Source organism: Monodon monoceros, unplaced genomic scaffold (assembly GCF_005190385.1).
Source record: "Monodon monoceros isolate NGI ecotype Baffin Bay Population unplaced genomic scaffold, NGI_Narwhal_1 Super_Scaffold_5, whole genome shotgun sequence".
Lineage (NCBI taxonomy): Eukaryota > Metazoa > Chordata > Mammalia > Artiodactyla > Monodontidae > Monodon > Monodon monoceros.
In genome coordinates this window covers 92,314,972-92,341,361 of record NW_021703782.1, presented here as the reverse complement: position 1 = coordinate 92,341,361, position 26,390 = coordinate 92,314,972, and the positions used below count along the sequence as shown (strand labels likewise).

The 26,390-nt window shown below is 35.9% G+C and overlaps 1 protein-coding gene across 4 annotated transcripts in view; it reads right to left on the bottom strand.

Annotated features, from left to right (window-relative positions):
- KIAA1958 (KIAA1958 ortholog) overlaps positions 1-26,390 on the bottom strand; it is a 234,566-nt gene that overhangs the window by 79,860 nt on the left and 128,316 nt on the right. The window contains exon 3 of one of the 4 annotated variants that reach the window (XM_029201609.1): positions 26,268-26,351. The exons of 2 other annotated variants lie outside the window; for them this stretch is intronic. In XM_029201609.1, the coding sequence (XP_029057442.1) occupies positions 26,268-26,351 (84 nt within the window). Of the gene's footprint in view, positions 1-25,165; positions 26,352-26,390 lie in introns of those variants that run through there. One more of the 4 variants, XM_029201606.1, reaches the window with a different exon arrangement.

The following is a 26,390-nucleotide window of genomic DNA, read 5'->3' as shown; positions in this document are numbered from 1 at the left end:
ATATACCATGTTCTTGGACTGGAAGAATCAATATTGTGAAAATGACTATACTATCAAAAGCAATCTACAGATTCAATGCAACCCCTATCAAATTACCAATGGCATTTTTTACAGAACTAGAACAAAAAATCTTAAAATTTGTTTGGAGACACAAAAGACCCCAAGTAGACAAACCAGTCTTGAGGGAAAAAAACGGAGCTGGAGGAATCAGACTCCTGGACTTCAGACTATACTACAAAGCTACAGTAATCAAGACAATATGGTACTGGCACAAAAACAGAAACATAGATCAATGGAACACGATAGAAAGCCCAGAGATAAACCCACGCACCTATGGTCAACTCACCTATGACAAAGGAGGTAAGGATATGCAATGGAGAAAAGACGGTCTCTTCAATAAGTGGTGCTGGGAAAACTGGACAGCTACCAGTTTTCATTTTAAAAGAATGAAATTAGAACACTCCCTAACACCATACACAAAAATAAACTCAAAATGGATTAGAGACCTAAATGTAAGACTGGATACTATAAAACTCTTAGAGGAAAACATAGGAAGAACACCCTTTGACATAAATCACAGCAAGATCTTTTTTGACCCACCTCCTAGAGTAATGGAAATAAAAACAAAAACAAGTGGGGCCTAATGAAACTTAAAAGCTTTTGCACAGCAAAGGAAACTATAAACAAGATGAAAAGACAACCCTCAGAGTGGGAGAAAATATTTGCAAATGAATCAATGGACAAAGGATTTATCTCCAAAATATATAAACAGCTCATGCTGCTCAGTATCAAAAAAAAAATGCAATTCAAAAATGGAGGGAAGACCTAAATAGACATTTCTCCAAAGAAGACATACAGATGGCCAAAAGGCATGTGAAAAGCTGCTCAACACCACTAATTATTAGAGAAATGCAAATCAAAACTACAATGAGGTATTACCTCACACTGGTCAGAATGGGCATCACCAGAAAATCTACAAACAACAAATGCTGGAGAGGGTGTGGAGAAAAGGGAACCCTCTTGCACTGTTGGTGGGAATGTAAATTGATACAGCCACTATGGAGAACAGTATGGAGGTTCCTTAAAAAACTAAATCTTGAATTACCATATGATCCAGCAATCCCATTACTGGGCATATACCCAGAGAAAACCATAATTCAAAAAGACACATGCACCCCAATGTTCATTGCAGCACTATTTACAATAGCCAGGTCATGGAAGCAACCTAAATGCCCATCGACAGACGAATGGATAAAGAAGATGTGGTACATATATACAATGGAATATTACTCAGCGATAAAAAGGAACGAAATTGGGTCATTTGTAGAGATGTGGATGGATCTAGAGACTGTCATACAGAGTGAAGTATGTCAGAAAGAGAAAAACAAATATTGTATGTTAACGCATATATGTGGAACCTAGAAAAATGGTACGGATGAACTGGTTTGCAGGGCAGAAATTGAGACACAGATGTAGAGAACAAACGTATGGACACCAAAGGGGGAAAGCGGTGCGGGGTGTGGGGTGTGTGTGATGAATTGGGAGACTGGGATTGACATGTATACACTGATGTGTATAAAATTGATGACTAATAAGGACCTGCTGTATAAAAAAATAGATAAAATAAAATTAATAAATTAAAAAAAAAAAGGGTCTCTCCCTCCTAGGAGTAGGGTTCATGCCATGCTCCCTTGCAACCCTCCCTCCTCCCCCCTCCACCTCCTTGGTATTGATGAGGTCTGGGCTACAAAAAGAAAAAAAAATGCAATTGTCAAATTACTTCAGATGAAGACTGGTGTTCCTCAATGTGTCCACTTTAAATACTAGTCGTCAGAGTAAATCTACAACCATTAGCTGGCCGCACTTCATACTCTGTAATCCACTAACACTGGGCTTAAACTTGAAATTGTTGTCTTTGGATAGAAAAAAAAAAATCAAGGTAAACCATCTCACAGTGAAAACAATGCCAACTTGTACTTTATCTAATGGTTCTGACCCTCTCTGGAATGTTTCTGTATTCAAACCAGGCACAGAAAGGCTGAGAAATAGCAAAATGAGTTAAGGCATTACCAAGGTGATATACAAAGTGGTTTCATCTAACTCACCTCATCTTTCTCTGCTCCCACTCAGGAACTCCAAACCACCAGCCTCTTGTTGTTCTCTAGCCTCTGCCTGTGCCCAGGACACCCACATCACACCGTCCCTACACTTAGCCTGAGAAATCCCTCCATGGTCTTTGTACCAATCAAACAGTATCTTTTTTCAATTCCAATTCCAATTGCACACTCACATCTATGTGATCTTTCCCCATACAAACCCAACTCCCTTATTCTCTCCTTCAGTATGAGCCCCAGATTTGCTTTATTATTCCTTGGAACTAATAATCTAATTGTGCCCAGAAGATCTCTTCAACTGGTTTATATGCTCCTTTAGACTGCGTCTTCACCCTTTAAGTCTGCTTTGAACTGCTGAACACACAATCTGCTTTAATAAATGCTTATAGCAAGAGAGCAGTAAACAGTGCTAGAAATGCTTTCCAAAGCAACTGAGTCATGCAGGCATATTGCTCTTACCACCCTCCTAAGCTGACATAACTCACATTATTGCTGGGACTTGCTTGATATTAATGAAAGGATTCTAGTATAAAATTTACTATCATTGCCTCTAGCACTAACTGAATGCTTACTATATGCCAAGAGTTATGTAAATTACCTGTAGTCTCTAAGCAACTTTATACCTATTTTACAGATAAGGAAACTGAACCTCACACATTTAGTAACTTCATACATCACTCATCCAATATTTACTGAGGTACGCTCTCTGTACCAGGCACTGTGCTGTCCCAAGTCATGGAGTTGGCAAGTAATAAAGCCACAGTTTGCACCTGGGTCCTGCTGACTCTATGCCCTGGTCACTACAGCAAAGGAATCAGGTACTATAGGGATAAAATGCTTAGTAAGGAATACAGTTTAGATATTAGCGACTTGTGCTTCTGAAAAATATCCTTGCCTCCCAAATTTACTCAGATTAACCTTCATAAGTCTGATTTAGTTAAACAACTACTATAGCTTTTAAAAACAACAACAACAAAATGATTTATTTGCAACACAGCCTAGTCCCCATCATTTTATTTTTTTGGCTGCTGTGGGGCTTGTGGCATCTTAGTTCCCTGAGCAGGGATGGAACCTGGGCCCTCGGCAGGGAAAGCAGGAGTCCTAACCACTGAACCACCAGGGAATTCCCCCCATTACTTTAATATGCAGATGAGTAGAAAAGAGTCACACTGCAAGATAGGATGACTAAGTTTAATTATTACATTAAATAATTAAACAACCTTAACTAATATATTTTTTTATCACAGGACAGAGACAGTACACTGAAAATGGAAACCAATGTCCTAGTATATAGAGAAACAGGGAAAGAATGCTTGTACAGTTACATAATGGGAAAGAAATTTGTGAAAATGAAATGACATATACGATTCCTTCATGATTGTATTTAAGGATTATGTTTATTTAACTGCTTTTTAAAAATTTTGAGTAGAAGTTCTAGTGTTACAGTGCTGAGGACATTTTTAGGAGAGTATATTGATGGAAAAACAAACAAAAGTAAGAACTTATAACTGAATACAGGGAAAAGAAGGGACTACTAAAGAAGGATTTGAATTTTTTTCCTCACTAGAAAACAGGCAAACTCTGAGCTGAAAGTTAGGAAGAGGAGGCCGTGGGAGTGGGAGGGGACTATGGGATCATGTCAGTGTAACCTAAGGACAGCCAGATCTGAATGATTATCCTGCTTTCTATACGTAGCTGCCACTTACATCATTTACAGAACAGTGTGTAAAGTGAGGGAATCTGCTGTGGAAGGCTACCCTCAAGGTCAGAGAGAAAAGGGGCATTGCCTCAGGTAACTCTGGGCAGTCCCACTGGACAGAGAGGGAAAAAAAGAAAGCAGCTACAAAAAGCAAGAAATCCCCAAATGTACACCATCTCTCAGGTAGCACCTTCCCTGTGTCTAATCTGAGAGAGTTCCTGGCTTCCCAGCCTGTTTTCCGTTCATATACCCTGCAGGGAAGCTTATTCATGGGCTCTTCTTTGTCCACTCATTACAGCTAGGTGAGGTCCACCTGCAGAACCCTGTGCTTAACTATTACCTGCAAAAGTGAGCTCTGCCCAGGTTCAAACAGGAACCTTGAATAATGTCTAAGGAAATCCCTATAAGCTATCAATAATGATAAATCTAGACTTTCATTTTAAAATGTGAACATACAAACAAGCATCACTTGGCAACTGGGGAAAACTAAAAGCATGGAAGTTACCACATTACACAAGCAGAGCAACTAATTTCACATCCCCTATCCTCCCCCTGAAAACAGACTTAATTCAGAAAAACCAAAGAAAAAATTTAAAAGATAGATACATAGATTTGAGAGGATAATGCATCCTTAAAACAAGAACAGCTTTCATTGTAGAACAAGGAAGATCCTGGAAACTTTAAATGATTGAAAAAACATATTTTAAAAATTCTGAGAAGAGCTGAGTATGAGAATGAACATGGCTAAAGGACAAATTAGTGATTAGGAAGGAATTTTCCCTGAAGGGCAGGCAAAGTAATAAAAACTGATAATTATGAGAGTGAGGTTAAGAAGCATGGAAGACAGACTATGGAGAAACAAAATCCATCTTATAAGAATTCAAGAGAAAAGGTTATAAGAGGATAGGATAAAATAATCAAAGATACAATCTATGAAAAGTTCTGTTAATCAAAGAAAGATTTTAATCTTTAGGGTGTTAAGGTTCATGAACTGTCAAACAGACACACTGAAAAGACACATATATAAACATATCTTGGTGAAATTTCCAAAATCTAAGAACGAAAAGAAAATTCTATAATCTTTGTGGTAGGGGGGAAAAAGCCATCAGCAGAATAACAAGAATTAGATTTTTCATCTGTGATACTAAAAAACAATGACTCAGTCTCCTCAGAGCTGTGAGGGAAAAGGACCATAAGTGAAGAATTCTTAAATACCTAGCTAAAGTATCATTCAAGGCAAAAGAAAGATATTTTCAGTCATGAAAGAAGTAGCATCCAAGCACCCTTTCTTAAAAAAAAAAGTTAGTCGTGGATATTTGCAAACAAAATGAAAAATGAATCAAAGAAAGGGAAAGATACTGGGTACAAGGTATAGTAAGAAGCAAAAAATTACTTCTAACACTGAGTAATGTAGCAAGTGAGCGCGACACAATTGTTAAGACTGTGAAAAGAGATGGGGCGTGATAGAACAAAATCTTGAACTAAAACTCCCCATAATTTCAATAAAATAAGGGAAAAGGGGAGAGGAAAGATAGAAAAAATATGATTAAGATCTCATCCTCTTTGGAAAGGATAAAAAGCAAAGAGGAAAAAAGAAGGGAGAGATTACCAATGTTAATTAATTTTTATATTAAAAATATGTGTTTAAATCTGTTAAAAACAAAACATGAAAGAAACAACTATTAGAATGGATATAGGATTTTCAAGTAAGAGTAAATAAAGGAGTATCAGCAGAAAAAGAGTTAAAAACAAAAATCCAACATCTGCAATCTATCAAGCAAAACTTGGGACAAGTTAACAAACAAAATAAAGAACCAAGAAAGAAAGCATGATGTAAAGAAGACATACATATGGCCAACAGGCAAATGAAAAGACTCTCAGTAACACTAACCATCAGGGAAATGCAAATCAAAACCACAATGAGATATCACCTCACACCTGTCAGAATGGCTCTTATCAAAAAGACAAGAAATAACAAGTGTTGGTGAGGATGTGGAGAAAAGGGAACCATTGTGCACTGTTGGTGGGAATGAAAATTGGTGCAGCTACTGTGGAAAAGAATATGAAGTTTCCTCAAAAAATTAAAAATAGATCTACAGTATGATCTAGCAATTCTACTGTTAGTAGAAATTCAATCTAGTCGAAGAAAACAAAAACACTTATTTGAAAAAATATATACAACCCTATGTTCATTGCAGCACTATTTACAATAACCAAGATATGGAAATAACCTAAGTGTCCATTGATGGATGAATGGATAAAGAAGGTTTCTCTGTGTGTGTGTGTGTGTGTAATACTACTCAGCCATAAAAAAAAAGGTAATGTTGCCATTTATGACAACATAGATGGACCTTGAGCGTATTATGCTAAGTGAAAAAAGTCTGTGAAAAACAAATACTGTATGATCTCACTTATATGTGGAACCTAAAAAGCAAAACAAACAAACAAGACAAAAACCAAAACCCAGACTCACAGATACACAGAACAGACTGGTGGTTGCCAGAGGGGAGGGAGGTAGGGGGGTTGTGAAATGGGTGAAGGGGATCAAGAAGTACAAACTTCTGGGGGACTTCCCTGGTGGCACAGTGGTTAAGAATCCACCTGCCAATGCAGGGGACACGGGTTCAAGCCCTGGTCAGGGAAGATCCCACATGTTGCAGAGCAACTAAGCCCTTGCACTACCACTACTGAGCCTGTGCTCTAGAGCCCGTGAGCCACAACTACGGAGCCCGCGTGCCACAAGTACTGAAGCCTGTGTGCCTAGAGCCTGGGCTCTGCAACAAGAGAAGCCACCGCACTGAGAAGCCTGTGCACCGCAATGAAGAGTAGCCCCCGTTCGCCACAACTAGAGAAAGCCCATGTGCAGCAACGAAGACCTAACGCAGCCAAAAATACATAAATAAATGAATAAATTTATATAAAAAAGATAAAGTACAGCATGGGGAATATAGTCAATAATATTGTATTAACTTTGTATGATGACAGATGACTGTGGTGATCATTTTGCGATGTATACAAATGTTGAATTACTATCTTGTACACCTCAAGTTAATATAATATTGAATGTCAACTATACTTCAATTTAAAAAATGTTGTCAGTCTACATAAGAAACAAAACTCAGCTATATATGTTCTTTACACATAGGAATTAATAGGGTATAAAAGTTGAAAGCAAAAGGATAAAAAAAAAAGGGTATACCATGTGAACAATAAAGAAAGGAACGCTGGTATAGCTATACAGTATCAGACAAAACAGACTTTAAGGCAAGAAGCATTCATTACCAGAAATAAAAAGAGATGTTTTAAAATTCAACAGAGAGATACAACAATCCTAAATTTGTATGGACTTAACAATACAGCCTCAAAATATAAAAAGCAAAACTTGAAAGAATTTAAAAAAGAAATAGGCAAAACTACAACTAAGGTTTTAATACATCATTTTACATACCTGACAGAACAAGCAGACAAAAAATTGTACAGATATAGAAGATATGAATGATGCAAGCAACAAACTGGATGTAATTGATATACAAAGAACAACATAACAATGGCAGAATACACATTCTTTTCAAAGGTACATGATACTTTTTTTAAAAATTGAAATATAGTTGATGTATAATATTATGTTAGCTTCAAGTGTACTACATAGTGATTTGACAACTGCATACATTATAAAATGATCACAAAGTTATTACCACATTACTGACTATATTCTTTATGCTGTATATTACACCCCTGTGGCTTCTTTGTTTTATAACTGGGGTTTGTACCTCTTAACCTCCTTCACCTATTTCACTGCAGCCTCTATCCTCCTCCTCTGGAAACTACCCATTTGCTTTCTGTATCTATGAGTCTGTTTTTGTTTTTTGTTTGCTTGTTTGTTTTGTTTTTTAGATTCCACATGTGAGATCACACGGTATTTGTCCTTTTCTGACTTATTTCACTTAGCATAATACCCTCTAGATCCATCTATGTTGTAGCAAATATCAAGATTTCACATAACCCTTTTACGAAAATAGAAATGCTAGGACATAAAGCTAGTCTCAACATTTCAAAAGATTAAGTCATTCAGAATATCAGTAGAATTTTTAAAAATCAGAGGGAATTAGGAAATACCTCAAAATGAGTGATAATGACAATATAATGTGTCAAAGTTGTGGGATGTGGTTATTACAGTACCTACAGAGAAAATGATAGCATTAAATTCAGAAGAAAGATTGAATATCAACTATACCAGGAAATTATAAAAAGAGAAACAAATACAACCCCAAAAATAAAAAGAAGGAAGCAGTACACATAAGAACAGAAATCAATGAAATAGGAAATAAACTTACAATAAAAAAAGTAACACTGGCTTCCCTGGTGGCGCAGTGGTTAGGAGTCCACATGCCAATGCAGGGGACACAGGTTCATGCCCTGGTCGGGAAGATCCCACATGCCACAAAGCAACTAAGCCCGTGCGCCACACTACTGAGCCTGTGCTCTAGAGCCCGCAAGCCACAACTACTGAGCCCGCGTGCCACAACTACTGAAGCCCGCGCGCCTAGAGCCCGTGCTCCACAACAGAAGAAGCCACCGCAGTGAGAGGCCCACACACCGCAACGGGGAGTGGCCCCTGCTCGCCGCAGCTGGGGAGAGCCTGCGTGCAGCAATGAAGACCCAACACAGCCAAAAATAAGTAAATAAATAAATTTATTTTAAAAAAAAAGTAACACCAAGAGATGGATTTGAAAGACTAACAAAATTAACAAACTATTAAGAAAAAAAGAAGAGTCTGTGCAGTTCAAACCTGTGTTGTTCAAGGATCAACTATAATGCCAAACCTAAAACTTCTGCTAGAGAATAGAAAAAGAGGGAACACTATCCAATGTCTTCTATAGGGCAGCATAACTTTTCTATAAACATATGACAAGAGTAACACAATAAAATTACAAGCCAGCACAGCTCATAAACACAGACCCAAAATCTGTAACACAAAATGAGCAAATTGAATGCCTACCTCACACCTAAACAAAAAAAGCAATTCTGAACGTATTACCTAAATGTGAATGGTAAAACAATAAAGCTTCTAGAAGGAAACACAGGAGGCCATTTTTTTATTACCTTGGGGTAGGTATATACTTTTAAACAGAACATCCATATTATTACCTCAAAAGTGAAAATTTGATAAATTGGATTTCATTAAGATTAAAAAGACATTTATCAAAATGTACCATAAGGAGAGTGAAAAGGCAAGTCATATATATAGTGGGAGAAAATTTTTGAAGTGCATATAATTGACAAATCAAATAGAAGGCAGATGGTCCAATTAAAAATGGACAAACTTGAATGGGCACAGCATAAAATAAGAAATATCATTTATATTTCAGGAAATATAAATTAAAATATACTCATCAATATGTCTAAAATAAAAAACAAAATATGCAAATATCTAGTGTTGATGAGGGTGTGGAACAACAGGAACACTATTACTCAGCTGGTAGGACTGTCGATTTGGACACTTTGGAAACCAACTGGCAGCACCTACTCAAGTTGAACAAACACACATTCTATGATCCAGCAATCCTACACCTAAGTATATACCACACAGAAATGTGTACGTGTGTACTAAATGGCCTGTATATATGAGTGTTCACAAAAGCATAATTAATAATAAATAGGGACTTCCCTGGTGGTGCAGTGGTTAAGACTCCATGCTCCCAACGCAGGGGGCCCAGGTTCGATCCCTGGTCAGGGAACTAGATCCCACAGGCATGCCGCAACCAAGAGTTCGCATGCCACAACTAAGGAGCCGGTGAGCTGCAATTAAGGAGCCCGTGAGCTGCAACCAAGGAGCCTGCCTGCCGCAACTAAGGAGCCCACATGTCACAACTAAGGAACCCACGTGCCACAACTAAGGAGCTGGAAAGCCACAACTAAGGAGCTGTCAAGCCTCAACTAAGACCTGGTGCAACCAAATAAATAAATATTAAATAAATAAATAAATAGCCCCAAACTGGAAATAACCCTATGTCCATAAATAGCAGAATGCATATGAAACTGTAAAATATTTATACAATGAGTTATTACGTAATAAAGGAGGAATGGACTACTGGAGCAAATCATATGTACAAACATGGATGAATCCCACAAACACAATGTTAAGGAAAAGAATCCAGACACAATAGAGTACATTGAAATGGTCCATTTATATAATTCAAGAACAGATGAAAATGACTCTATGGTGAAGTAATATAGTGGATACCTTAGGGAGATAACAAAGGGAGGAGGCCACACGAGAGAAACTTCTGGGGTTCTGTCTTCCTCTGGGTGGTTACAGCAATACGTTTGCTTCATAAAAATTTATCAAGTTGTACGCTAATGATCTGTGCACTTTTCTGTTTTAAAATTCAATAAGAAAACTTTACACCAAATCCTTAAAATTAAAAATGTACAGGCATATCTCAGACATATTGCAGGTTGTTTACACAATAAAGCGAATATCGCAATAAAGGTACACAATTTGTTTGGTTTCCCAAAGTGAATATAAAAGTTATGTTTACACTACACTGTAGTCTATTAAGTGTGCAATAGCATTATGTCTAAAAGAACAAATGTACGAACCTTAATTTAAATGTACTCTGTTGCTAAAAAATGTCAACCAAAGTCTGAGCCTTCAGCGAGCTGTAACCTTTTGGCAATAGTGACATCAAAGATCACTGATCACAGATACCATAACAAATATAATAAAGAAAATATTTGAAATACTGCCAGAATTACCAAAAACATGACACAAAGACATGAAGTGAGCAAATGCTGTTGGAGAAATGGTGCTGATACACTTGCTTGATATAGGGTTGTCACAAACTTTCAATTTGTAAAAAAATGCAGTATCTGCAAAGCTCAATAAAGTGGACTGCAATAAAACGAGGTGTACCTGTATATACAAACTTAATAAATGAAAAGTTATACCATGTACCTGTATGGGAAGGCTCAATAATATAAAGATTTTTAACTTCTTCAAGTAATCTTTAATTCAATGTAATTCTAATTAAAATCTCCCTCTTTGTTGTTACTTGTCAGGTTGATTCTAAAATTTATCTAGAGAGTAAATGCATAAAAAAAGGAAGGCAATTTTGAAAATAATAACTGGCAGGCCCTGCCCTGAAAGATAAAAACATGTACTATAACACTGCAATAATTTAAAGTGTTAAGTTCTGGTAAAGAAATAGACAAGTAGACTAATGCTACTGAATAGTCCAGAAAAGGTCTGTGTAAATATGCAAACTGAATATACAGTCACCCAGGACCTGCCCCACCCTGACCTCCACAGATACCAAAATCCAAGGATGCTCAAGCCCCATATAAAATGGCCTAGTATTTGCATATAATCTATGCATACACTCCTGTATACTTTAAATCATCTCTAGGTTACTTATAATATCCAATACAATGTAAGTGCTATGTAAGTAGTTGCCTGGCAGAAAATTCAAGTTGGAACTTTCTGGGATTTTTTTTTTTTTGATCCGAGGTTGGCTGAACCTGCAAATGTGAAACCCACAGGTACAGAAGGCCAACTGTATAATAAAGGCTCCAATTAAAATTGCTGGGGAAAACATGGACTCTTCAGTAAATGCTTTAAGAGAATAAGCTATTGAGTTGGAAAAACAAAAACAAAGCAAATAATGTAAAATAGATAGCTAGTGGGAAGCAGCCGCATAGCACAGGGAGATCAGCTCGGTGCTTTGTGTCCACCCAGAAGGGTGGGAGGGAGACACAAGCAGGAGGAGATATGGGGATGTATGTATACATATAGCTGATTCACTTCGTTATAAAGCAGAAACTAACACATCATTGTAAAGCAATTATACTCCAATAAAGATGTTAAAAAATAAAAAAAACAAAAAACAAAGCAAATTTAGATTCCTATTTCATACGACAAGCAAATAACACATTTCCAAATGGATCTATTTTCAAAAAGCTGTTTCCATAAAGAAGACAATTTTCATGATTTTGGGAATAAGGAAAGCCTTTCTCAGTATGACACAACCTAGAGGTGTAAAAATAGATTAACAAATCAGACATAAACATTCAAAAGTTCTGCACTGAATAAATTTTAAAAGACAATAAACAGTCCTGGAGAAAATACCTATAACAAAGTGACAAAGTCCATATGAAAAGGTTCTCCAAATCAACTGGAAAAGACAGGCCCAGAATATGACACGCAATTATTCAAAGAAATACAAATAACAAAAAGCAATAGTAATCAGACATTATAATCAAAATAGGATGTAATTCATTTGTTAGATTGGCAAAAATACAAAAAGGTCCGTATCTAAAGACTGCCCTGAGATATGGGGGAACTTGCACTAGTATAGAAAAAAATTTGCAAAAATACACATCACACTGGTTAATAATGACTTCTCTGGGATTTTTAAGTTTTACAATATTAATGTATTATTCTTGCAAATTTTAAAAATCACTAGGACTTTAGAAATGTATATGTAGGAAAAATAAATTAAATGTTCTTTTTATTTGACCCAGGAATTCCTCTTTTAGAAATTTATCCTAAGGATTTAACCAGAGATATGTACAAAAATGTATGCTCAAGGGTGTTCTTTAAGGCAAATTTATAAAAGTGAAAAACTTGAAACAAACCCAAACCAACAAAAGAATTGTAAAATAGATTTTGGTACAACTGTGCAGTGAAAAACCATGTAACCATATAATTATCACATTTTCAAAGGCTAAATACCTTTTAAAATGTAAAAAACAGTTTGACTACAATTTTTGAAGTGCATTTATGCATAAAAAATTCCAAAATAAAACACAAAAACATTAAAAGTTATTTATGTGTAGTAAGATTCCTGTGATTTTTATTTCCTATTATTAGTATTTGCCAAATTATTCACAATGAATATTTATTTATTGCCTTAACGTTTTTAAAACATTATAAATTTTAATAAAGAAAATGCTTTTTAAAAAAACAATAGTTCTGGGACTTCCCTGGTGGCGCTGTGGTTAAGAATCCACCTGCCAATGTAGGGGACATGGGTTTGATCTCTGGTCTGGGAAGATCCCACATGCTGTGGAGCAACTAAGCCTGTGTGTCACAACTACTGAGCCCACGTGCCACAACTACTGAGTCCGCCTGCCACAACTACTGAAGCCCGCGTGCCTAAAGCCTGTGCTCTGCAACAAGAGAAGCCACCACAATGAGAAGCCCGTGCACCTCAATGAAGAGTAGCCCCCGCTCGCCACAACTTGAGAAAGCCCACGCACAGCAACAAAGACCCAATGCAGCCAAAAATAAACAAATAAAATAAATTAAAAATCCTTATTAAAAAAAAAGGGAACATTATTCAACACAAAAGACTGGAGAAAGTAAATCAAATTCAAAAACAGTAGAGTGAATCAATAAAAATAAAACAAATTAATGAACTAGAAAAGATATAAATTGGGATAGATAAAAAATGAAAATATGTAATCTTTGAAAAGACCTATAAATTTGACAAACTTCTAGCAAATATGACAGAAAGAAAGAGAGAAAGAAGAGGAAAGGAATCCCGCGCTTCTAGAACCCGTGCTCCACAAGAGAAGCCACCACAATGACAAGCCCGCGCACCGCAAGAAAGAGTAGCCCCCCACTGGCTGCAACTAGAGAAAGCCCGTGCACAGCAATGAAGACCCAACACAGCCAAAAATAAATAAATAAATAAATTTATAAAAAAAAGAAAAATAGCTCAGTCTGAAAATGTCTGCTACCAAATTCAATGTTTTTTTTTTAACACATCTTTTCGATGATATATTGCCAACGTTAAGTATTTAATACATATTAGTCATTTTTAGTCACTTAAAGTTTTCTTCGAAAAGATTATCGTTAATAAATAAAAATAAATAAAACTTTAAAAAAAAGAAAACATTTTCTGACTTGTAGGGTGAATATTCCTCAACTTGAATTCTAATATTTTTCCCCAACTGGAAAAATAAAATTTGTTACATTTTAAATGTATAACTTGTAAACACATTTGAAGATGAGGTCCTTGTTTCTAAAGTACTAAAAATACAAACTAAGCTACAAGCATTTATAAAGTAGTTTTAATACAATTTAAAGTATTATAATACAAAAATACAGTAATTATTTCTATTTGGAATATTCAGCTTTCTATGGATAAATACTTTGGGAGACTATCCACAAACATGAAAGAAATTTATTTGCATTTCTGCAAAATAATTGACTGTGAGAGAGAACGTTATATTTTCTGGGGTTTTAATTTACTTTTCTTTATTAAATAACTTTAATGACACAACAAGGATGTCTGAAGTTAATAATTATAATCATTTTGAACACCATTCTTATTCTGCTCAAAGAGCACTGTCAAATGTGTTAAATGCAACAAATATCACATGGAGAATTTATCTGACCGAAAAGATTTTCCTAAAAATGAGGAAGTCTGGAACCTGACATCTGCTTAGCTTGGTATGACTTTACACAAATGGCTGACAGAGCTCCACAGATGGACAGAAAGACAGAGTTTGCAGTGGAGCCTTCTGCTCCACTAACAGGATTTTTAGGCCTGGGGCTCCAGGAAGCATATGATTAATTAGCTATAAATGCCTTCCGAAAGTGTCTTCCCTACCTATATGCTGTGTCTGAGCACTCACGTGTAGAAATGCTTCTCATTCCATGATTTCCCCCTCCTCAGTGGTTAGAAAACACCTGACATGGGATGCTTTACTCAGTATGCACTGACTATATCCTGAGGCTAATGCACTGTGACCAGGACAATTTTTTTTAAAACATGGTTTAACTTGTCTTTTAAACTGTTTGTTGTAGCTACAAAAATCAGCCAGCTTTGCAGAACCATTTATTAAATGAATGAAGACTGGTCATACCCAAATACAGACAAAATACTGTGATTAAAGCATGCTCTCATTATAGAGACATCACTGATACTCATTAGCTGACTTTATTGGATTGTTTTTCTTATAAGTTTTAGGCTGTACCAACAAATACTGGAAACAATAGAAAAATCACACTACATTAGAGGCAAACATTATGATACAACAGAATAAGCCACTGGGACATAAAACTAGAATTTTATTTAGAGCACAGGTACACAGACAAATATGAAGCAAAAACAGTGAGCTGATAAAGATGAAAACATCTTGGTGTAAAAGATCAGTGAGCAGCAAAATAAAAATGAAACCTATAGTATATTCTTAATAACAAAAAAGTTCTATCATATTATTACAAATATCAACTGGCAGAAGATTAATTAACCAAGAGTATCACAGTCACACATTTTAAATATTAACAAAAATTTCCCTCCATTTCAATACACCTTTCTCTTCTTTCACACATTATAATTGTAGCAGCTTAAAAAGAGAATTTTGAAAGTGAGCAAGCACACATATGCTTTTTTCATGTAAATCAGTTAAAAGCTACGTGGCCAGAAAATATATCAAATTGACTATCAAAAGGGGGGAAAGTAAATCCATCTTCAAAGAACAGTATCATATTTTTTCATAAAATTTTTCTAAGTATCGATTGTGGTGGTTATATTTCTAAACAGATGCCTAGTGTTAAATTATACTGACCAAATTGGTAAATCTACCTTTTCATTCCCAATTAACTTCCAAGTGGTAGAATAAAAGGAATTTTAAAATCATTCTTATAAGAAAGATGGAAGGGAAGAACTTATTTATGTTGTATACAGCATTCATTCTATGAAATCACCAAAGTTCTTTAACAGATAAATGAGTCTCTAAATGTGATTGTGTTGAATCCAAAATGCTTCTAGTCATTATCTACCAGTTTTCAGGCCTATGGGGTTACAAGTTATGTTTTCGGATTACAACGAAAATGTACAAACTATGAGGCTAATCTGGCAAATCTATGTCTAATTACAGCAGTGAAAAAAAGGTTAAAGTCATGGTGGAAACAAACTCTATAAATTAGAAACCTAATAAATATATATGTATTATTTGATTAAAAAATTGCCCTAGGCATAAAGGCCTCAGGACATACAAAAAGTACAAAAGACCCAAACGGGGTAAATAAACCCAAGAGCAGGATTCAAATAAATGTGTCCATTACTGTCTAATAGAAACTGTTAATCATCATATCAGGACATATCACGCCATAATCTTTGGTGTTCAAAATATAAAAGGAATTGTAAGTACAAAGATCTTGCCTGAAAACTTCCAATGCAGGAACCAAGAAATATTTTAGTGTCACTCTGGAAGCCACTGGACAAGGGCGGAACTTCTTTAGAACATACATAATTGAATTTCCTTTTATTGCTCTGTCACCTCCATTGAGGGGCAAATGTTTAAAGCATATTCTGGAGAAAACGCTCATAGTTAAAATATGCCTTTCTTTTCCTGTAAGCAAAGATGTGGCAGGGGCCTTGAATTCATTTTAATATTCTTAGAATTAAATCAGCAATTTCAGAAGCAATGTTTCCAGATACAGCATTGGCTGCCACCATATATCTGACAGTCACACAGAAAGCCTCTATGTAACTAAGGAGACTGTCCCTTTATTAAAAGAATCTTATAATTATAAACTCACTGAACAGTCAGAACGAAACCCTGCATTAAGTGAGGTGTTTTGGAATGTTGGAAGGAAGAGCCTGCTTTTCTTAACATTTTATGATATTTCCCTTCCATTCTGAGTATACATGTATAAATAAAGTATAATGATATTTTCCCCATTTAACAAAGTATAGTAGAATTAATCCATTGAAATAATGTTCTCTCTAATGTCAGAGTTTGCTTGGAATTGCTGAGGCAAGCTGGAAATACCAGGAAGCAAACTAAAGACAGGTAGGCATGAAAAAATTCTGATGGTCATAAGGCAACCAAATATGTTAAGTAAGTCTAAGCAAATGCTGAATATAAAAGTTAATATTTGGGAACTCTGAGGTTTCCTTGGTCTCATAAATAAAATGAAAATACTAAATATTCTTATTAAATGCGATTTAAACAATACGCCATGATAACCAACAAAGATAATGTATGCGCCTCATAGTCTTCTGTTATTACATTGTTCAACCTAAAATATCTAGATCAAGGGAAATTATGCTGCTACATTGTCATTCTATTGAATTTCTCAAGTATCAGGGGAAAAAAAAAGATTTAAGGTGGGGAATACTAGGAAAGTTCAGAATTCTTGCTTTCTCTTTTTGCAAATGTTTCCCTTTCAAAGAGTTGGGGAAAGTGCAGAAGGAAAGCTGACCTGGAATCATACATATGAAGCAAGATTTTGAAGTTGGCATCACTTGACAACTATAACATTTCCTTCTGTAGAGGCCACTAAGTTCTGGTTCAAAATATTAAACAGCTAAGTACGTACTTTCACAAGTCACACAAATGTTGACCAGCACAGCCTCTTAGCACAGTTTTTCAGTTTAACTACAATAAGTGATAGCAGCAATGGTTAACAATTCCACATAAATACCACAAACACACATATGAAAGAGCACCTAAAACATGCAAAATCTCAACAGTGACATCACTGAATATACACAATGCATAGAAATTGTAATGGTTTTTGGCAAGATGGTGGGTTTTTTTTGTAACAAATACTTTATAAAACAAAAGTTCTTTTGTTATAAGTGCTATTTAAAAAGTTGTAATATAATGAATTGTAGATATAAAAGTTCACTTAATCTGAGTGGATTAATACTAAGATGAACCTGCTACTTTATCCAGTATAAATAATCAATTATAAATTAATTTCTAGTGGAAGTATGTTAAGGTATTTGATTTATAAAATTTAAGAATCACAGAAAGTAAACAGGCATAAAAATCACTTAAATACAGTATGCACAATTACTGTTAGGATTCTATATTGCTGATTCTTCCTAATTCTACTTACCACAAATAAATAAACTATGCCAAAGCATTTTCAAAGCTCTTTGAAATGAGTGTATGATGGTAAAAATTTCTAATTCCAGTGTAATACAAAGAACATTAGAAGTCTAGTGAAATTCAACACTGAATTCAAAAGACAAATAATTCCACTGTACCTTTTTAACATCCTAGAATTTCATCTTTTTTCTTCAACTATGATCTGGTAAACATAATTTATAAAATAAAAATTTGTGAGATTTAAAAAATACTTGTTTGAATTGCTTTTTAGAAGAGTAAGCTGGGTAATATAAGAATTTACAAATAGTTTGTATTTCTATGTCTTCCTGCTGTAGGTTTCTTTCATTAGTTCTCATTTTCTTTCCCCTTCCTATCTCCAAGTAAATTCACTTCAGAAACATCCTAATTACATTGACAGAAATTTAATCCTTTTGATTGAAAATGTTCCAAACCTTCAAGATGATTTTTTATACTTTCCATAGACTAAAAAAGGGTATAGTAGACTGTATTCAAAACCAATAATATAGATGCTATGTAGCTGGGTATTCAAAAGAATACCACTTTAAATAAAAAGTTACTTTTCACTTCATAATCTATAACTGGAATCATATACTTGAAAACTGTAGTTTGTTTCCCCTCCAGAAATGAAAACAATGTAAATGGAGTAGGCTGAGAGCTGTTCCTTAAAATAAAAGGTGATTACAGTTAGAGATTATCCCATCAAATCTCAAAAGAAGTTGCTAAAAATTAAGGTGTAACATTACACAATGAAAAAAAGTTCACGTGCAAAATAGCCTATTTGGAAACTGGCAGCTTGAATCTAGTCCTTAATAGAAACTTGTTTGAGAGCTTAAAACACTACTAAAATTTTCAAAACAAGGATACCCCTTCTTACTCAGTGGGAAGGTAGGGTTGTTTTTCCTCCCTAAACCCTACCTATGGACTGGAAGTCAAGGTGCCTGGCCTAGTTCTGGCTCTGATTCTAACAAAGTGTGTGCACCTGGGCATTCATCTAATCTCTCTGGGACTGATTCTCTCTTCTATAAAAGAAGAGGGATGGATTAGATTAGATGTTCTGAATCTTATTTTCCAGCCTGGCACACATGAAGGATGTGTAATAGAGGTAGTAGGTCATTCAGTCTAGTGAGTCTCAAAGTAGGAAGGTAGGGGCATAGGGAACATGAAAATTCCCGGGGGATCTGTGTTTCAGGATGTGTTCCCTTTGCGATCTCCATCCATCTCTGCCCTCCTTGCCTCCTGCCCCCAAGAAGACATGGTGACTCCTATTCTTCACAGCACTGAAAAATCACTGGGCTAGATGATCTCTTAGGTCTTTTCCAGGTCCAGCCTCTATGATTATAATTCACTCAACAAAGATGATGGTTACTTTAATACTCTGACCTAATTAATTTTTTTTTTTTTTTTTTTTGCGGTACGCTGGCTTCTCACTGTTGTGGCCTCTCCCGTTGCGGAGCACAGGCTCCGGACACGCAGGCTCAGCAGCCATGGCTCACAGGTCTAGCCGCTCCGTGGCATGTGGGATCTTCCCGGACCGGGGCACGAACCCGTGTCCCCTAAATTGGCAGGCAGACTCTCAACCACTGCGCCACCAGGGAAACCCTAATTAATATTCTGATCAAATTAGTACTCTGACCTAATTAAAACTGAGTCTAATTCAACAAAGGCATGGTTTACATAAAAACTCAATTTAAATGTATTAAAATGCTTTCTTTTAAAAAAATAATGCAATCTTCAGTACCAAATTAGGTCTTTTCTTCAGCTTTGGCAGGCCCAATTAGTCAATTTATAAACAGGATGGAGTATGAGAAATTTTGTTTATCTTTCTTTTCTCTGCTTAAAAAAGTAAAATCAGAGTTGTTGGCAGTTTATCAATATCATCCTCTCTTTTCTGTTTTTATATCAGTAGAAATACACCAACCACCAAAGGATGATATATGCAGTACATTTCTTTACCCCAGTTATGTTCTATGGCAAGGATCTCTTAAAATCATCCTATCTTCATCACTTTGCCTTATGAAAAACTATGTATTCATATCTTCTCGGCCGGATCCAATGGGGAGGAGAAGCAATTATTCGAATACCATGCATTAAGGGAAAAACAACAAAAAAACAATTGAGGATGCCCTTGCCAATGATGTATTTCTTAATAAGTAACTATCTACATCATATCATATGGTAGATTTGTGGAGATATATCTTGTATAAAGGAGTTCTGTTTGAGAAAAATCTTTTAAACTGATTGATACAGAACTTGTTAATTCCTTAGATTTATAACTAGTTTTTCATGAACGAACCTTTTAAAAAATACCTTAATGTAATAAATTATCATACACTCCCCTTGATTTTTTCCCCTAGGCTTAGAAATTTATTTCCTTTATTACATGGTAGAGACTATTTATTTATAGATGTTAAGTATTACAGCTTTGTTTTGGCTAGAGGAATAAAGATCAAAGTGCTCTTTTCCTGTAAATAAGGAAAACCAAACAGAAGAAGGCTGATTGAAATCAGAACTGTTTGTCTTTTAATATCTAAAACTGTAGAGATAGTCAAACTAGAAAAAATCTGAATGGCTTTAGTTGATCTCTAATACTGAGAATCATAAAGATAGTATTTTCCCCCAAAAGCTTTCTGTTAAAAACAATCTTGACTGATTAAAAAACAAAATAATAACAAAATCCTCTATTAAATAATTTGCTGGCACCAATTTGTAGAGAAGACCAAACTCCCTGGCAGATTGGCAATCAATATTCATATCTGGTGGATGACTATATCAGCTTCTGGGCTTAAGATAGGTATTTCCTCTGCCTAGAACCTCCCCCTTCTCTGTCTGAATTATAAGGAACTCTTTTGAAATAGGATTTTTGGTTTATATGGGGTAAAAACAAAGGACAATCATTTGTTAAAAAAATATAATTAGGGACTTCCCTGCTGGTCCAGTGCTTAAGATTTCATGCTTCCAATGCAGCGAGTGCAGGTTCGATCTCTGGTTGGGTAACTAAGATCCCACATGCCGTGCAGCACAGCCAAAAAAAAACCCACCATATATATACATATTTGTCCATATACACATTCACCTCCATGACAAAATTAAGAGTTCTTTAAAGAATGACACAAACTTTTGCTCTCTACTCATGGCGAAGGGGAAACAAACTTTGCTGAATGTTCCATCTCAAAATAACCACAGTTAGGGGGCCTATATAATTTTATGCTGACAAACATGCCAGGTGATGGCACTGCTCTCAGTCAATTCAGAGTTGAAAGAATATTGATGATTTTATTATACCAGGGATTCCACTTATAATTTATCACTTCAGAGAATCTAAAGCAGCACAGTAAATCACTTTGTGAACAGGCAGCTACAGCAGAAAAGGTTAGCGCTTAATGGTAGCTGGAAATAGTTTCAGATCCTGATACCCTTATGTATTAAGTAATGTAGGCAACCTATCTGACTTCTCTGGATTTCCTCATTTATAAAAGAAATAATGATACTTACCCTCACAGGACTATTGTAAGAATTAAGTGAAACAACTTACAAAAGCACTCAGTACCATGGTACATTGTAAGTACTTAATAAGTGACACTCATTGATGACAGTCTGCACATTCTTATGCATTGTGCATCTATGTGAACACAATGGATGGTGTAGAAATGGCTTTACCTTATTACTGACTTTAAAACAGGCTCTAAAAGATCCTCCACAAAATACTCAAAGCAGTATTACGTATTCTACAGCAAACCAACATATTCAATGGCTAAATAATGGACAAACTGTGTGAGTAAAAATTTGAGAAACTATGCAAAATAGTATTGGCAGATAGTTTTTTGCTGGGCTCTCAAAAATGAAACCAAACTTCTATTACAGTATCTTTTATAAATGTTTTGAAAGCAGGAACTATTTTATATATCTTTGTAACCCTCTTAGTGTCCAGACACTAGGTGTTCAAATGTTTGTTGATAGAACTATAAATTTTCATCTCAGTGAAGTCATCTGATTTCATGGCATCTAGAACCTAAGCCATATGACTTAGACAAATTAATTCGGTGAAAGTATCAGCTAACCATGACCTAGTTGAAAAACCAGAGACCTGATCTATACTAGAAAACTTTCAGACTATTCTTTTGTAGATCAGGAAGTGATTTAACATGGGGAAAATTTAACACAGGGAAAACTAACTATAATAAAAATACTTTAAGTACCTGATGTATTATAAATCATATTCAGACCACCCCTACTAACTATGATAACAGATGGACTCTTAAGAATAAGCTCTGTTGGATAAACATCCTGACTCTCTCTAACCTTTGCAAGTATTATGTTTTTTTTTTTTAAACTGCTACCATCTATGATTTTCAATAGCCAGGCACTCCCATGAATATAGAAGAAAAACAATTATGCAGCTTATGTCATCCAAATGCTGACAGATGGGTTTGGCATTTTTGTTGTAGACAGTGCAAAACTTCCAGAGTCATGTGAGGGGCACTGTGGAATTTCTTACATGACATTACACTGACCTTAAAGCGTAAACTGCAAATACAGTTTTATTGTTTTTGTATGAACCACGGGATTGCCTGGAAAGGCAGCATGTTCAGTTATAGTGAACACCTGCCGGACTGTTGAATTTTTGCTAAAGCACATACACGATTTTGGCATCAACCACTGCCGCAGTATGGATGTAATTTTTTAAAAAGTTAAAATAGCAAATAATAAATATGGTATCTGGCAGTAGTATATCCTCAGTATCGTTTGTACAAAAACATAAAATTTAGAGGTAGTTGCCGCTAATTTTTCATAATTTAATTATCCCCAAGAGTTACAATAATTCAGCTAAAATTCTACCAAGCCATTCTTCGTAAAACAGTTTTCTAAATTTAAATGTCACAACGTTCCTATTTGGTTTGAGTTATCAAAGCAAAATATAAATAAATAAAAAATAATTCACATTCTCAATCTGTGTTCTTCTAAATGAAACTGCTATAGGATTAAATAAGAGAGAGATTTTCAGTTTAGTACCTCAATATACACAAACAGGAATTCAAAATTTCCTAGTTCTGCTTTCTCAGTGCATGCTGACTAACCTTCTTCCCCATGACAAACTTACTTTGCTGTCAAAAACAAATCAAGAGTTTTTATGCAGAAACAAAATGCACAATCACATTTTAAATGTTTTACAGAAATCTTTTTTTTAAAATGAGAGGTAACCTATGTTAAAAAAAAAAAACAACTTATTTTTAAAACAGAGTTCTTTCACAGTAGGCTGTCATGTGCACTTCTGAGCCCATTACAGGGTAAGGAGAAGAGGAAGGTTTTGTTAAGATAATTGGAAGAATGAGGCTCTGTGGTTCAAAATGACCAGAAGAGGGGGGACGAGGGGACACTGTGTGCCTTCATGAAAGATCACTCAGCCTTCCTTTTAATCAGACAGACTTGAGAGATGGGAAGACACCATGTCCTCATCTCCAGCTCAAATCACTGGAAACTAATTACGGGTTGGAACTCAGAAAGGTAAATAGAAAAAACTCTGGAGTCAGATGACAGTACCATCTCCTTAGCTATAACCTGCTACATTTTGATCTCAACATAAAATGGAGATAATTAACCTTCTTTTCAAAGTTGTTGAAAGGATTAAAGACCATGTATACAGAAATAAATATGTATGTATTGAAATGTCTGAAGAAATATTTACTAAAATATTAACAGTGGTTATTTTTGGCTGGCAGATTTATGAGTACATATTTTGTTTTCTTTATGCTTATCTGGATTTTCTAATTTTCATAAATTAGTATTACTTATATAAGTGGTGCATGTAAGTCACTTAGCACACACGGTGCTGGTACACAGACTGGCTCAAAAATGGTGGCTACCATCATTATTAATACAAAAAGATAAAAGCAAAGTATCCTGCTCTTTCTTCTTGTTTCTGGATGCCTCTTTATGGAAGGAAAGTCATGAAATGAAGTAGATTGCATAACACAAAGGCCGCGGCCGACTTCCCACTCCTGAGCCAAAGGAAAGGTCACAGCTTATTAGAGTAATGGGTCTTTATGTGTTTATGACTTAGTGTTGGGAAAAGCTGCCTAGCCATGGGAAAGCTCAGCTAACATGATGATTTAGCAAAGCAAATCAAAATGAAATTTGTCCTGGTCATACAATAAATTAAAACATAAAATACCACCTAGCTTCCTAGCTAATGTGAATTATGAGGATGCCCTGAAGAACAAATACTTCCCAAAAGAATGCCCAGATCCAACAAAGTGATTAAGATTTGGATTTTTTTTAATGTGTTAATGATTATACAAGATAGGAACCTAGCTCATCTAAATTATTTTATTATTGAAGTATCTCAACTAATAATTCACCATAGGCTTGAAAATAAAGACCTTGGAAAAATCACCACACAGAGTTGTTTAACCAAAATTATAATTATTATAATTGCAGGATTATCACACATAAATGCATTTGTATTTACTGTAGAAGAAACTGCACATTTTCAAGAATTGTTTGAATTCAGCTAAATTTGGTAACAAAATGTTGTTACCTAAAATGAGTGTCAATATTCCTTTGATCTCAACTACAGAGTCAAGTAATCCCCTAGGGAAAACAGACTGAAGTTCAATGCTTATAAATAAATAATTCAGGGGATTTGAGCTTTGAAGAGTATGAGGTTTTTGTTGTCTTGACTAGTGCTTCTAGATTTTTAGTAAGACTTTTCCATTCTCTACTTTCTCTTTATGTTTGATATACAATCTAATGCTTGGGAACATTTTCAAAGCTTTGGTAGTTTTAAATTTCTTGTAAATCTGATAATCAAACTTCATTTACATTGATTTCTTAGAAAACAAAAAAAAATTCTCTCCGGGTTCAAGCACAACAGTAAAAATGAGCTAGTAACAGTCTTTTTTGCCATAATATTGGACTTCGTGTATTATTTTAAGATTATATAGCTTCCAAAAAGAATGGCACCTTTATTCCCTCCTTCTACCCTCCTCTGCCCCCAAAAGAAGTTAGCTAAACATCTAGATTTTCATAAATTGCAAAAAATGAGGCACAGAGACTAAAATCTAATTATGCTTAAAAAAAAAAGAGTATGTAAATAATTTTTCTAGCTTATACCAACATTTTCTTATTCTGGATCTGACAGTTTTGTGTAAGCAGTAAAGTTAATGTTGTCTCCTCCTGATTAATGTAGAATTTTAAAAATTAAAAACCTAATGCCATTTATTAAGTAGACTAAAAATGAGAGGTGGGGTGGGAAGGAAAAGCAGGAGTTGAGGACACAAGTGTCTAGGCTGACTTTCAGTTTCCTTTTTGATAATTTTTTTAAAAAACGGAATTCCTTCTCTACTTTGTGTTGCCTGAGAACCACTATGGTTTTGTAAAGTCTATAACAGTAATTATATTTAATCACCACGAGTACATTTGTTTTAAGCCTATGAATACTACGTTAGTAATACTAAACTATCTCCATTGGCTTATTTGTAAAAAGAAAAATATATTATATATTTATATTCTTATAAAGTTAACACTGAGGGCCGAGGAAAGGGAACGAGAAGCAGTGTTTAATCACAGTTTCTCTGGACTCAATAACCAGACTGGGGTCTTGCTCAAGCCACCTGGTCAAGCAGTGTCTGAGGAAGAGTCATAGGAGGCAGAGACGATGAAATTGCCGCTGTTGGAGTGCCCAGCCACTGACTGGGCGGCCTGCTGGCTCAGATTGTTACAGATAAGCACCAGCTGGTTGCTCTGGGCCTCGGACAAGGTGCTGCAGCTCTGATACACACTGAAGTTGGTTTTCCTGCCAGGGATGTTCCCCTTCTCGCACATGGTCTTCACCATCTTGGCCAGCTTGTTCTTGCCGAGGGCCTGGCAGTTGTACCAATGCAGAGCCGCCAAGTTCACGACCGGCTTAATGGACAGGTAGAAAGGGGCATCCTCATAGCGCATAGCAGGAGGACGCCGTTGGGCATACTCCTTATAGTCTTGTACAGGGCAGGTCTGTGGAGCATGCTGGGTGGCATACACACGGGAGTCTGTCCCCCCTCTCTTGGTTTTGGCATTTAGGTCACCAGTGTCTTGACCCATCCACTCCAAGTACTCCAGCCCCGTTTCTGTTACCCGGAGCCGAATATCACCCCACTTTAAGGTAGACCCGTGGAAGCCCGTACAGTGCCCAAAGGCTTTTGTGTTGTTGAGCCAGACGAGGTTGAGCAGACCCTCAGGGTTATAGCGGCTTAGCAGTCCCCTTTTCCGCAGAATGAGCTCATCAGCAAAGGTGAGCTTCATGGACTTGTGTGGCTTATTTCCTTTTCCTTTGCAGCGGAGTTCAATTTGCTTCTGTTTCAGGGCCTCTTGGGAGCGCTTGAATTCCTTATCCCTGGTGATACTGTAGCCATACCTGTGTTCTTTTAGGTACCGTTCAAGTCCACACTGGTAATTGGCCAAGCTGTTGGGTTCATACTCAGATCCATCCTTCTGCCTGGCATCCACAAAGAAAGAGGCCAGGTAGGCATCCAACTCCTTGCAAGGGATGACATAAATCTCTCTTGTTTCAGAAGGATACTTGGAGATGAGGAACTCCCGGAAATTGCGGAGCGCGGTCTGCGTGCTCCGGATGGTTTTCTCATTCTGCTCCCTGCTGAGCTCAGCTGCTCTTTCATCCTGGTCTGCAACAAATTGGGGAGGGGAGGGATAAAGAGGGTGTT